The 15,130-nt window shown below is 42.2% G+C and overlaps 1 protein-coding gene across 2 annotated transcripts in view; it reads left to right on the forward strand.

The window, feature by feature from the left end:
• Nucleotides 1–5,147: 5,147 nt before the first annotated feature.
• Nucleotides 5,148–15,130, forward strand: part of pdgfc (platelet derived growth factor c) — a 44,239-nt gene continuing 34,256 nt past the window's right edge. For both annotated transcript variants that reach the window (XM_069701715.1, XM_069701716.1), the window contains exon 1: nucleotides 5,148–6,044. In XM_069701715.1, the coding sequence (XP_069557816.1) occupies nucleotides 5,933–6,044 (112 nt within the window). In that variant the 5' untranslated portion in view covers nucleotides 5,148–5,932. The remainder of the gene's footprint in view (nucleotides 6,045–15,130) is intronic.

Genomic DNA, 15,130 nt, shown 5'->3' on the forward strand with positions numbered 1-15,130 from the left:
GACAAGATAAATTGCTTGGAAGAGGGAGATGCACATATTGTGAACGAAGGAGGCCTCGACATTAAATCATGAGGGATGAAGGTAAAACAAAGAGCAGCCAGACTGATGGGATTTGAAAAGCAGAGCAATATTTCCAATATGATATTTAGAAGTGGTCTTAAATTCAGTGCGTGAATCTGATGTTTCTATAGAACGGTAACGTTGCACATTCTTGAGGGTGAAGAAATAAAGAGAAAAATGCTGTACGTATCTAATCCATATTTGTGAATAGAACTGTATTGTCCTTGGGATTTTTGATCGTGGTTACGCAACAAACCTTTTGCCTTTGTGAAACTGAAATAGATTTACATCAGTTTCTTGGTGCTGATGTATTGCTCTGTTTTGGGTATTCCAGTTAGATAACAGACCTTTCTCACCCGGGTTATACCCATGTTGATTCTGTGTTTTAAAGGGTCGACCTACGTTGTCCGTCTCGGCCCGGTGAGGCGGACAAGGCTCAATTCCGATGTAAATGGCCCCACTTGGGTTGCTGTGTTGTTCCAGCTCGGAAGTTAATTGTAATTTCTCCCGGGTTGTGAACTGGGTTTTATCTGAACTGTCATGACTGTGGATGAACCTGTACTGACTCGACTTGACAGAAAAAGGGTTGAACGCGGTTCTGACCCCGGTCGTTGGTTTGAAGAAGCTATAATGTGAACATGTTCTTTCAAATTAGGAAGTTCTTTAAACGTTTGGTGAGGATTTAATCAACAGCACCAGCTGGAGACGTTGGAAGAAGTCCATTGCACCAGCACAAGAAGACACTTCAGCGATTGGGCCCCTTCTAGTTTCTGAGTGCTTCCATTTCTAAATAAGCTCTTTCCCCAACACAACATCTACTCTATCCTACCAAGCTATCATAAAGTACTTAGTATGCATGCTTTATAAATGCAAAATTGGAGGGAATGCTCAACTTTATACAATTCATCATTGCAGAGGGCTGCTATCCAGAACAATAATACATTGATGAAGTCTGGCAGTGTAGAATCTGACCTTTGGATCATTAAATAAGCAGCCGTAATGGAGGCTGAGTCTTCCCCGTCAGCAGATGTTTAGTAAGAGCAACACTAACTGAAATTATGATGAAGGCACGGAGCCAGAAATCTGCTGAGAAGGAGATCTCCTTCCCAATTTTTCTGGAACTCTAAAGGGAATTCCTACAGGACAGGAAGTTTTTTCAAAAATAAGATGTCCAATACTTTTTTTTTTTAAAGGTTACAGTGAATGAAAATATGACAAGCGTTTGTTGGAATTTACAGCAAACCAACAGTGTTTTGCTGGCAACATAATAGCTCCACTATTTATGTTAACAACACCTGAAATATGTTTTTCCTTTCTTCAATTTTTATACTGCACCACATTGTTTACATCAACAAGTTCAAAACCAGGTGTGTTTTTTTTTTTTCATCCCGGCTTGTACGACCTCGCTGCAGACTCACTTCTGTCTCCCTTTCAGAGCATCAAGCAGCAAATAGAGTCAGACAGCATCACAAATGCCACAATTAAATTTAAATAGAACTCCCTTCAGGTTGTGCTGTGAGGCTGCAGACTAATGTATCGGATAAACGTATCAGACAAGTGTATCTGTGCTTCAGTGTAATTAATGCGTACAGCAGAACATGCCTCAGTACTGAAGACAGATGTGAGTCCAGTCATTCAGTAATGTTTCAAAGTACATGGTGCCTTTGACAAGAGGCTCTATTAAAATAAAATGCATATAGTTTGCATAGGATGGATGTAAGTCTCAAAGTGGATGTTTTGTTTTAACAGTCTCAGTTACATGAATTGCGCAATGTGTTAAAACTTGAATAATATGAACAATACGATATATGAACTACTTTGAATACTTTTTGAGGCTTGTCAAATTCGGTTTCTCGACTGTCGGACTGGTCAAGTGGTAATCAGAGTGCTATCCATTTTAAACTCCTTTATTTTGTTGTACACTACATGTAAGAAGGGGACTTTCTTATTTATTCAACAGCGATATTTACTTTAAAGATTGGGATTTTACATGTAAAATACAGTAAATGATCGATCAATGTTATTGATTATCCTTCCAAACAGTACACAAAGCACTGAAGAATTGCCTCCAACTGCTTAAACACGAATTGCTGTTTAAATGTTAATACATCAGTCTAATACAGTGTAAAAAAAAAAAAAAAAAAAATACCGTAGTAGAGTGGGAACTTCTATTTCTGATACTGAAGTTACATGAGTAAAATCTAATAATTTTTTTTCCACCACTGGCGAGAAGAGTTGATCTTCTCTTTGAAAATCTTTACAGAAGGTTTAATTTGATCACTATATATTGTAGAGTCGATGATGCCAGAGTGGATACACCCTTGATTTGATGGGTGTAGATATCTGTCAAAACCATGAGTGGCTTTTCCAGAGAATACAGAATTCAACAGCGCAACAGCAGAGTAAAACTAAATCACCACCAAATCAATAAACCCCTGCTAATAACCGAGCAGGTTATTTACTCAATAAACCTTCGCATTTCGGGGTAGCTGTAAACTACAAACTGTGAACAACAAGGACAAACCCGGCCGTGAAAAACAAGCTGTGCTACTGATGAGTGGGTTTTTTTTTTTTTACAGATGGAAATCAAATATGCTTGAAGATGAAGGCTTGAAGATGCCCCCCCCCCCCCTCCGTGACCCAGAGCAGGATAAGCAGATTAGAAAACGGATTGGATGGATGGATGGATGGATGGATGATTCCATTAGAAGACATCAGACTGATGTTTTAACTTGGAAATTATTTGAATCACGAGATGAAATATGCCTCCCGAGGCTGAAATCAAAACAAGTGTTGTATTTGAACTGAAAACTAAGAAACTTTCAACGGCAAAAAAAAAGCTGTATGTAGCCCCAAGGGGCACCACCAGGGGGCTCTGGTTTCAAAGCCAAGTGCAGCCTGGGGCAATTAATCCCCATGACACTGCATTTTTTCACAACTCAATCATAAACTGAAGACTTTAACATCCACAAAACCCCGAGAGCTCACTGATCTATTGAGGGCCGAGGCCCACTTTGACTGTTAGCATGATCTGAATATGTGTTTTCAATTATAAGAGCTAATATGGCTGAACAGTGTGGGGGGGGGGGGGACTACGACTTCAATTTGTTATGAAATCAGAGAAAACGTGGCATATTTTCCACCATCAATGAAAACCAGACAACTCGTTACAGGGCCACACAGCGAAAGCGCTGCTGCTGCTGCTGCCACAGGAGCTTTTACCATATAAATGAAGTGATCTCAAAGGCCTTTTTTTTTTTTTTTTTCCTTTTTTTTCTTTAAGGTGCAATAATGAGCTGTGATCCGGCTTTAAAGAAACACGTCCTCTTCCCTTGTGTTACACTCCGTTTAGCTTGGAACAAAAAAGTGGCGTTTCGCCGAAAGCTGTGACGGATGCATTGTATAACATGGACTGATTGGGAGAGAGGCCATTTGTTTGTTTAAAAGTACTTGTCCCGAAAAAGGCAAGCCAGGTCTAAATGGGATTTAGCCGGGAAGAAGCCGATGACTGGGAATTCTCTGTTGTATACACATCCATCTCCAGTGTGCTCGGTGGACACGGAGAGCCTTTCCCTCCCTCCCGGGCTGGCATGTCTCTGCACGTTAGCCCATGACCCAAAAGGTTTACCTTGTTTCTAATTTCCTCTGTTTATCATATTCCTTTTGTATCAAAGCCTCCGTTTCACGAGACCACCGTGGAAGCGGCAATCAAACGTGGACAACGAGACAAAATACTGAGCTTTTACAGACAAAACCTCATGGGGTGAATGAGTGTGAGCATGTGTGTGTGTGTGTGTGTGTGTGTGTGTGTGTGTGTGTGTGTGTGTGTGCGTGTGTGTGTGTGTGTTCGTGTGTGCGTGTGTGTGTGTGTGTGTGTGTGTGTGTGTGTGTGTGTGTGCGCGTGTGCGTGTGAGAAAGGGATTCCACAATGTGAAGTGCTGACATCTGCTGCAGGAACTTGCAGGGCTGGAATGTGATACTCTCCTTTACACAAAGGGCCTCGGCCCTTGCAGCAGGCACATGAAGACCTCTGTATGCCCCCCCCCCCCCCCCACACACACACACACACACGGCCGCCTCCACAGGGGCAACACAAGTATGAAATGACTGTATCACTGCCCCATGCCTTCGTTCCTCAGCCATTAACTTTGATTAAAACCACAAAAAAACCTCCCTTCATACCTTGATACTGCAGAGATGGCCGCTCAGCGCTCTCTTTGAGGTGGTGGTTTGGGAGCTATGTAGGACTGGGGGTAAATTGCTGCAGCATTGCATCATACGTCTGGCTCAATGGGTTCAATATGTCTCCAGCTCGCCTTTTGATTGTTGTGTCTGTGCTGCAACGGTCTCACCATACAGCAGGGGGATACACTGCCGGATTTCGCCGACAATAGGATGGGAGGAACCACATGAAACGCAGCTGATGAGGTACAACGCTGCGCCGGAGAGAAAGGAAATTGGGAACAGGAGGGAGTATTGTTCCGAGCGGCGTCTTCGCTTTGATATGACAAATTGAGAAGCCCCGAAACATTTCCTTCCACAGAAACATTGGGGCAGAGCACAAAACAGTGTTAAAAAGTTTTGTTTGGGTAGACTTTTATCTTTCGTGTCTCTGTGGGGGCAAATGAATCAATGTTTTGACAAGAGTCGTTCCGCAGTTGAAATGAGCTTCCTTCGGCATTTTTCTTATAAGTTATAAGTTTCAGTTTGAATCCTGATGTGAATTTATGGACTATATAACGTCAGATGTAACTGAGCCTCAAACAGTAGTCCAAGAATTAGTATGCAAAGAGAAATTGACAAGCACTAATATAATGGAAGCTGGGGTGCACTTAGTAGCCAGTTAAAATTGGTGCATTTATTTATTTATTTTTTCCCCCTGAAATAGTTTAATGATGCAGAATAATGCTGCAACATTACAACTTTCTTCTGATGTTAAAGCTCTTTTTTTTTTTTCAATTGTGGAGGAAACACTGTGCAAAGTTATTACAATCTGAGCTCAGATTTACAAACTGTTCCTGGTAACTACTGGAAACATGTGAAACTGTTTGCAACAATAGTGGAACAAAGAAGAAGAAGAAAAAAAAAAAAAAAGGGAAGTGGTGAAAGTGGGTGAAACACCTCATTCGACCAGGCAGCAGCGGAATAGTTAACATCCCGGGGAGTTTCCTCGGCTGGGAAGTTGTACTTTATGTATAGCACCTGTTGTGCTGTCAGTTGCCAGTCTCCCAAAAAACCCAACCCCGGCCGCGCAGCGATATTTTATCTCAGTCTCCCGAGTTATGACTCCAGACCGCGCCAGACAACAGAACTCGTCTCGGTGTTGCGAATGGTTCCTGGGTACACACTGTATCAAGTTGCCGGACTCTCTCGCTTGTGTCCGTGTGTGAGCTTTTGCTGTAATGCGAACAGATCTGCGGGGGATTTATCAGACGGAGTGAAGAACGCACCGTGGACGCGCGCTTTAGCCAAAATGCATCTGTGCGTCTCTAATGACCTCGTTCCGTAGACGATATGCGTGCAAGAGAACGATTTAACAACTAATGCCAGGATTATAATTGCTCAAAAACCAAACTTTGTTCGACTCAGTCTCCCAACTTTCCGCAGAACCAACAGGTGCGCACTTGCATTGCGCAGCAGCGGCAGGTTTGGAAGCTCTGGAGAGGATTTTGTTCTTGAGTCATCGAGTTAAAATTTTTTCACTTTTCTACACAGAGGACTGATGATTAAGATTATGTGGATTTTACTCTGCGTGTATCCTCTCCAAATGTGTCCAAAGCAGCACTGGTGTCCCGTAAACGACGCGTGCGTGTGGTGATACCAAACCATCCCGTCTACAGCGCTTTGTGATCGCCAACTACCACTCATCCAAATGATCCTTCCATTCTTATTCCTCCTTGCATCGCTTCTCCAACAAAATGGGTCGGAGGCTGAATCAAGTCACGTCAGCAAGTTTCACCTTCCAAGTGTAAAGGAGCAAAACGGTGAGTTTTTAAATGCGTTTCTGTTTTCATTCAGCAAACTTATTTAATTGGACATAAACTTGAGAATTTCTCACTCTCTCACGCACGCACGCACGCACGCACACACATCACAAAAATGCTCAGTCTTACTGAGCTGAAAGCCATTCTTAAAAAAAAAAAAAAAAAATATTGCATGTGGAGTTGGAATGAATGGGGGCATTTCATATAGTTCAAACGGAGTTATCCCGGATAGGAAGTGCAACATTACCTTTAAAGTGTACCCGTGTATGTTTAAGAGGGGAAACCCTCCTGAAATTCCACATCCCGTGGGAGAAGTTTTCCTTGTGATCATAAAAAGGCTCCATTCATTCAGCAGGAGTAGCTCCGGGCGATGTAATTTGCTTACCCTCTGAACTGACTGCACTGAACTGCACTAATTCATAAAATCCAGTTTGTTTTTCTCAGTGTTTAATGTTACGTCCAAACTGATGTTGATGGTATATCTATCTTTAGTTGGATAATTAAATAATCACCCTGCCGTGATTTGTGCCATTATGAGCTAACAGTCAAGTTCTTTGTTGTTGTATACAGTGTGTGTTGCAGGGAGCACAGAAACATCTTTCTAATCTTAACAAAATCATTAAGATTGTGCATGTTTGTTTTTTTTCTCTGAGCATGCAGGGATTTTGTTTATGCACTGATTCATCGTTCACAGTCATTAAACGTACTTAGAGAGATCATTCTCTGCAATATTACGTTTTTACAGCCTTTTTGTGAATGCAGAACACTGCTAAGAACAGCGAATCCTGAGCCTGGACTCACTGACAGCAGAAATGTAGGCCACAAGGACAGTTTTGCCAAAAGTAGCCCATCCTTAATTGGCAGCTGACCAATCCAGTGCTCAAAGGGCCTCTAAGATAGGAGTCATAAAATGGGAGTTTTTGAATATGAATATGCTTACTGAAAGTACAAAATAATTTGTGCATGCTGTAAGGGGAATCCACTTGTTAAGATTTGTTTTTATTTTATTATTTATGGCTGATAAATCCTTTACTAATACTTTATAAATAAGCTATAAGAAGCCATGACAGTTGCTTGATCTTGTTGCTCTATAATTCACACCTCAGATAAACTATTGAACCACTTACTGGATCCCTGGATGAGTCCTCCCGGTGAGCAGCGAGTGCTGCGCAGGACGGGTTTTCCAAAAAGTAGTCCTTATTAATGGTTTATAACTTATCTCTAAGGCATTAGTTAAGGATGCTTATTTCATCTGCAATAAACGGTGAAATGTTCAGAGAGGGTTTTTTTTTTTATACACCAACATGGAGACACAAGAGATCTCACATTTCAAAGTACCAACATGGCAGCACCCTGCAGATGTTTGCACTGGTCAAATCTCATTCATTACTCACTCTTCTGTAGCCGGTGAGTTCGTCTGGCCCTGTGTGAGGACATGCAGCGCTGACTTCACTACAGTAACAGTCAGGGCTGAGGAAATCAGAGCCTCCCGCCGGGACCTCCAGGTTTAATCAGGACGGCTGAGAAAGGAAAACAACGGGGAGGAGGAGGGAGGAAGGGAGGAAGGGAGGGCAGGGAAGAGGGAGCGGGAGAGGAGAGAAGGGGGAGGGAGGGTGATGTTAAACTGTCAAAGAACTCTTTAAAACTGCGGTCACACGTTGGCTGAGGGCAAAGCTGGGCCGGAGCGTCTGCAACCTTTGACTGGAGCCTCCTAGTGCTCACTGCGCTGCCGTGCTTGATTGCTGATGCTCCGCGGAGACAATTTGATATCGATCTGATGGAGGGGGAAGAGGGGGGGGCAAGACCCTGTCTGGCATGTTTAGTAGTAGTTGCCTGGAGAGTTACAGTCCCCGGTCATATTGAACTTGGCAAGCGGGCTGCTGGTGGCTCCATACGATATCAGAGGCGACCATCTCCCATCGAGAGCCAGAGCTGTGCAGAGTAACCATCTGTCACGACAAATGATTTTAGACTAAACTCTCAAGAAGAAATGGGCATGAACTCTGAAATCTAAATTGTGTGTGTTGTGGTCATAAATATCGCAAACATTTCCGTTCTCCGCCACTGAGAATTAGGTTGCAGTGTTGCACATGTTATTCTCATGTGTTCGCCACATGGCTATAAGATTTCATGCTTTTTGAGAGAAAAAAAAAAAAAGTAAAAATGAGATCGTCAGTCGTGCAACAAAAATGTTGTGTTGAGTTTTGGATGTGAAATATGGTTGAAGGAAAACGTGTCCAGCCTGACCACAACCACAGCCTCTGGTCATGTCTAAACATTATTCTTTTGTTGTGCTGAAAAATCTTTTCTTTTTTTTTTTGTTATGACGCATGACGTTTGTGCTTATTCTCTCATTGTGATTGGTTAAGGAACAAACAGTCTTAATTTACACAACTATTTCTCCCTAAAACTCCCCCAATTTATTTTAAACAACTCATTTGCATTATTTTGCATAAAATGCATCTGTAAAAAGTTTATTGTCAAAATATATCATTTGTTTTCCTTGCGATATTCCCTCTACAGCTGATTTTGGTTTTGTTTAGGGAACTCAAAGTACCTGGTTTGGTCTGGGTTACATATGAAAAAAAAGTCAATGCTGAGCGAAACACAATATTTTCAATAATATTCAACCAAAAACAACAATCTTTCCAGCCTTAAGACACACTGTAACACCATGTGTTATGCAGGATAAAGACCACAGACTCCAATGTTAAAGTCCTCAGCTTTGTAGGTCTATCTTTCCGGACTGGAACAAATAATGGCAGTGAATGCAATCCAGGCAGCATTCTTCTTCCTCCTCAGGCGATTGGAAAAGGAAATCAGCAGCCATGTTATATTTATAAAGATATTTTATGAGAGACAGCACTGTGATTTGTTACAAAACCACACGTTTCATGGTCCATTGTTCACTTTATAGTGGCAAAGTTCGATCAGTGTTGTTCTCCCACTTACACAAATAGATTTGTATCTAAAGTCACACTTCTCCCTGCCTTAAGCCTATTCCCGAATAGCCTATACACGCTAGTTTACTCGTGCCGTGATGGCCTTTTAGTGTTTTTGAAGTAATGTATTTTGGCAAATGCTGGCCGAGTTGTTGGCACTGCACATCCGGCTGAAGGCGCATCTCCGCTTCCCGATCACACGTCATCTCCGGGGGGTGCCTCGTCAAATCCCCCCCCCCCCTTCGAGTTAAGTGCTTTGTCTACTCTTTCCCGTAGAAGGCTATGTTCGTATCCTGTCCCGGCCCACCCGTGCGCACAAACCCACATCTCATCAGAAAAATCCCGCGGCAGATATTTGTAGGAGATGCGGATTACCTGTGATATTCCACATACCCCCTCCTCACCCCACCCGCCCCCCTCAACCCCCCCGAGCACCACTGGAAGGAAGGTATGCGCCGCACTAGACCTGCCAATGATCACAGAGGCTGCTGTTCCGCTAAAGATTATGAGATTAGGTGGGGGTGGGGTGGGTGGTGGGCGCGGGAGGGGGGATCGGGTGGGGGGGGGGTAGGACTGAGGTTATAGGGGTCATAGGCCTTTGGGGAACATGTGCCGTGTACCACGTATACATACATGGAGGACAGAGGTGCATTGTGCATTCATTAGATTCTGATGTAGACAAATAAGATGTTTGCGGTGGGGATTTAAAAGCAGGAAAGAGAGTGGGTGGCCCCGCTGGGAATCACGACCGTTCCAGGTGTAACGCGAACTACATCACCCATCCATTCATTCAGAGCTAGCAAAGAAGTATTATTAATGGCACACTTGCAGGCAACAAAGTGGGAGGAGTTATTTTGGTCCGGGGTCGCACAGTCGTTCTGTTACTCAAAGGTACAATCCTGTACACATAAAAACTTGTAAATTGCAACTCCGAGGAAGCATTTTGATGAGAAATATCTGATCGTAGAGCTTAAAATGATGCCAACTGTGAGCTGAAGTCAATTATTCTACTTTACAGAAACCAGGAAATGCATTTAGCGGTTTAAACTATATGCTGACGATGACATTTTTCTATTATAAAATCATCCCGTTTCACTTGTTTGATGCTTTTTTGCTAAAGTTGTTTGACACCAATATTTCCTTACAAATTCAGGCACTATCATGTCACTGTGTATCATAATGTTCAGTAGCCTATACTCGTGTAAAGTTAAGAAGCGTCATAATGTTGTTGTTTTTTTTCACTTCTCGGCCAACTGTTACCAAATCTGTCCTGAAAAGACCAAACATAGTGATTTATATAGGTCCAAGCCTCTTCGCCGGGCAGCTACAAATGTGGCCAGCTGGCATTCACATTTCCACAATGTTATTTTAAGTGGTTTCCATAGTGCTCGACTCTGTGTTTTAATTTGAAATTACGATACGGCTCTTAAACTGGTGAAACAAAACTAGCCGGGCTGTGGAATCTCCATTCATTCTTTAATACGGGTCAGATGTTTCCTGAGCCCGCTTCCCTGGGAAAGCTTGTTTCCACTTAGAAGAGCCCGTACTTTGATAGATATGCTTGAATGAATGAATGCAGCACTACGCAGTTAATCATTGTAGTGGGCAGCGCAATAGCGGACGGTATGCTCGGCTGAATTAAAACCATCAAAGAAAATGGATGGCTCGAATGTTCAATGAACTCGGCGGGAAGCGAAGAGGGCAACGAATTACACTGAGTAGATCACTGCTGTCGGATGAGCCCCACATCCACTGTATAAAGAGAGGTTTATTGTCTCGGTAAGAGGCTACTGAAGATTTTGTCTTCTTGCTCCTGTTCATTTATGAATGTATCTAAATACAACAGTTCCCGTGGAAACACTTAACGTAAGCGAGAAAAAGAAAATCCCCAAAGTCTGCACTCTTGTGATTTTTCCACGATAGTAGTAGAAAACGACCGAATACAGGCAGGTCTGTGTCTGCTGGCGGGGAGGAGATTTTCCCCTCAACATCTCACTCCAGAGAAGAGGGGACCCCTGGATAAAAGTGTCTGTGTTTTCCCTGTCAGCACTATTTGAACGTGGAGCGCTGTATTTGGCAAGCAAAGCATGCCACCGCCTGCCTGCTGTTTGTCATTTCGGGCAGCCAGCGCACTGTCTCTCCCACCACCTCACCAAGCCAAAAGGAGTTTTCGAGGGATCTGGGTCACAGGTTGAAGCTCTGCTGAGGGGAGGAACAAAAAAAAAAAAAAAAAAAAACTCTCCACAGACACCCGCTCTGTCGGGGCCTAGGCTGAATCAATGTTTGTCAAGTTTTTTGTTGTTGTTGCTTGCAGACAATGTTTTAGCCAGCAAGGGTCTAACGAAGACCAAAACAAGTAATAGGTTGGTCTCCAAAAAAAGACTGGATGGGCATGACACTTTGAATTTGCAATAACAGATGTGGCCACTTAACAGCTATAAACCAAACAGTGAGGTAATAATTCATTGCCTTATAAAGTGGATTTAACAAGTGTTTCGTCAAGCAGTTTACGCATCCAGCTGGAGCATTTGCTTCTTTTTTTTTAAGTTGTATTTCTGAGAATTGGATAATATTTGGTTTCTATTTAGCCCAGTTTTGGTCTCTACCAACCCCCTGAGGAAATAAATCGATCTCTTTAGCTGTAGATAATGTTTCATGGCCCTTGTTTGTCTAGTTGCTGAGGAGGGACAACGAGTTTATCTGAGTTAAAGTCTTAAAGTTCTGACACGTAAAACTGAAATTGCTGAAAACAAGCTGTAAGATGCTAATCAGCTAATTTTCTTTGGGTGCATCCCTACGAATAACCACTTTTAGGTTAGACACAAATTTGCCAATTGTTAATATATAGTAAAAGAATTAATAGGTCAACTTTGCAGTGATACTAAAACCAAAATATTATATATAAATAACATTCTTTCGGGTAGACTTGAAAAGTGTAAAACAGTTGGCAGCGATTGATTAATGGGACTCCAATGGCAACACGTATCGAACAAGTGCAAAGTATCAAACTGACTCATGCAGCTTAATCTACCTCTCTATTGTCCATCTTTATGATCAGAGCAATTGGGAAAATACTGATTTCAATTTCAATGGTAACAAATCACAAAACGATAACCGTAAACATGAGCTATACCTGAGTTATTGTGAAAATTAATTGGTACACTGTCAAGAAAACAAGGTTCACAACAGAAATTTGTTGCTCTGTTTTGGGCTCCACCGACCGCCAGTGAAATATCAACATTAACTTCCCATAATAAGTAACCTAATAAAATAGCGAGCCTACAATTACATAGAATCCAGTATTAGCAACTCATCCATTGCCTCGGATAGTTAGTACAATGTCTACGTCGGTTAGCATATAATAACTCAATTGGCAAATTACATATCAACAATCACAAATCACTTGTAATAATAGGGTGGCAGATATAATGTCCCAATAATGATATTTGGATAGTAAATAAAAGAAATATTTGCTCAGGCTGCGTCCAAAAAAGAACCACTCCTTACGCTCACAGGAGGTCTCGCTTGTTCATACTCCCTTAATAAAATAAAGAGGGTTACATGCAGTGATTCAATTCCTGTGTGTAAAAACTTGTGTGTGACACGCAGGTAAAATTTACTTTTTCTTCCTCCTCAATAGTTTACGCAAATAGCAAGCAATAAACTGAGACTTCTGACACTTCATTAACCTCATCACCTCACATCATCACTGACAGCTGCAGGTCAGTGATATGTGTCAGATAAAATGCTGTGAGACTATGACAGCAAGCGTTACCACAGCAACAGCATTTCCGGGCTGAAACCGAGCCGGTGGCAGAACATGGAAATGTCCTTGTACATTAAAAGAACATAACCACGGTTTTATTCATGGGAAGGAAACAGATTCAGTTATGAAGTGAGAAAGTTTGAATTCAAAGTAAAAGTCTGGTTAAGAATACCCCCCCGCCCCCCCAAAAAAAATGTATCTGGAAATGTTATCTTGGTAGCTACTACAGAGGTGCCCTGAAGCCAGGCATTTAACCTGTAACAACTGAGTGGCGAGTATCAGAGATTCAGTCGGTGCACTTGTTGCTCCCAGGTGTGTCTGAAACGGTCTGAATGGAAATCAGAGGGCTGGTGTTGGCAACACTTCCATGCTCAGCAAACACTGCCTGGATAAATAATGTCTGTAAATAGTATCTCTGGTGTGGCACTGTGTTTTTCCTCTTTCAATTTCTTATCGTCCGGAGTGGTTTTATTGTCCTGCTGTCCTCCAATAACAGCCCCACTTTCTGAAATATTACCAGTTGGCAGATAAGGACCGTGACAGGGTTTCACCACCATCTTGGCACAATGTCATTTCAAATGTTTGGGATTTGTCAATGTTTCATTGTAAATGCTTGTTCTGAAAGACGCAATTTATTTGACAGCGTTAAAAAAAAAAAGAAAAGAAGATGAATCACCAAGCAAAATAAATACAGGCAACATTTCTATCGTGTTTTCTTTTTTTCTTATCAGTGGAATTGAAATTAGTCGAACCAAAAAGCTGTTCGCTTCCTTAGCTGAAGGGTTCGGTGAATGTTATCAGCTGCTTTTGGCACAATGACCGCAAGTAGCTACGGCACGGCTCGCTGGCACCGAAGACGGCAGCTCCACATGAAGCGGGCCGCATCAAACAAAGCAATAGGAAAATTAGCAATTATGAGTCAAGTGCACGTCTGCGTGACACACCCAGAGCAGAAAAAAAAAGCACAGTATATACATGTTTAAACTAAGAAACTACTGAGATGCTAACACTGATTCTGACAGACTGAGGGAAGTGTCTGGCTACTGCGTGACGGGTGGAGCAATAACTGTCAAAAGTCAAAATTACTTGTCAGTGCAAATACCTGTCCTTCACTGCGAGTTAGCATCTTCTTCTTAGCTCCCTTTGTTTGTTCTCACCTGGTTGATTTTTTTTTTACTTTCTGCTCACATCGAAATATTATGGGTCAAAAACATGTCCGCAAAGCAAAGTGAGCTACGCTTCTTTCTTTTTTCTTTTTTTTTTTTTTTGCAGCTTTGAGAGGCTGAAGGACTTCAGAGGTCATGAAAGTTAGTTCAAAACACAAAAAGGTGAGACGTTTCCATTCGAAAACAGTACGTTTAGACAGCGGAGTCACCCTCACCGACCAGCCTGTCCTAAAAAAAAACAAAAAAAAACGAATGCTGCATCTTATATTTTAATGGTTTTATGAACTTAAAAAGCCTTCATTAACGGGTGCATTTGAGTTAAACTGTGGTAATTAAGAGTGCATTTTGCAGAGAAAACCGAACATGTCCGGGCAAGCGAATGCACTTATCTCAGCTTAAAAACAGCTCGGAAAGATCGTTTGATCAACTGCAACCGCTGACAAGAGTCGGTCATAAAACAGATTCTCTCTAAAACAGGACCCTCCATTCACAAATAATTTGGATCAAGTTGAGGCTGTGAGGGTCTGAAACCTCGCCAACATGGCACTGTTTTTACATAGACTTCATTTGTCCTGTGAGTATTGTTTTTTTTTTCTTTCGGGCAACCTGGATTCCAGCTGGACCAAAAGAATCTTGGCAGCGAGATGAGTTGACCTTGGTTACTGTCTCTGGTCGGCCCCTCTGCATAACTTGGCAGATGTCATCACCTCCTATCAGAGAGGTATTTCAAAGTTTCCTGTAATAACTCTCCTCTTTCATTTACTGGGCTTCGTGGGCATCACCTTGCAGTTGACCGACAGGCATCTTTATCCAGAGCAAGCGCCGAAGAATCTCGCAGCTGTGTCTTTCATGATAGAATAAGACTTTCTCTGTAACAAATCACAGCGGAATAGTCGTCTATCTATCCGGAATACTGGGCGGGTACTAAAGAACACAGATCAAGAACTAAAGTTGATCGACAACAGCTAGATACTGTTAATGAACCAGTACTTAATGATCTACCTTCTTTAGACGCTACTGTTCTGAATCACCACCGATTATGTCTAAATCTTCTGTTGGTTTAGGCCGTCTCAGTTACTTCTGTCTCTTTATGCAATCTTACACCGACTTGATGATGCTGTGGGGGTCTGTCGTAGGACTCCTTGTTCTTGACGTAGTTCTTCATAGCTTTGTTCAGACTGCCAGTCCAAATCCATTTTTTGTCAAAGTTTG

Source organism: Brachyistius frenatus, unplaced genomic scaffold (genome assembly GCF_029030835.1).
Source record: "Brachyistius frenatus isolate BFR_SWC_R1_liver_20210118 unplaced genomic scaffold, ASM2903083v1 Contig_38, whole genome shotgun sequence".
Classification (NCBI taxonomy): domain Eukaryota; kingdom Metazoa; phylum Chordata; class Actinopteri; family Embiotocidae; genus Brachyistius; species Brachyistius frenatus.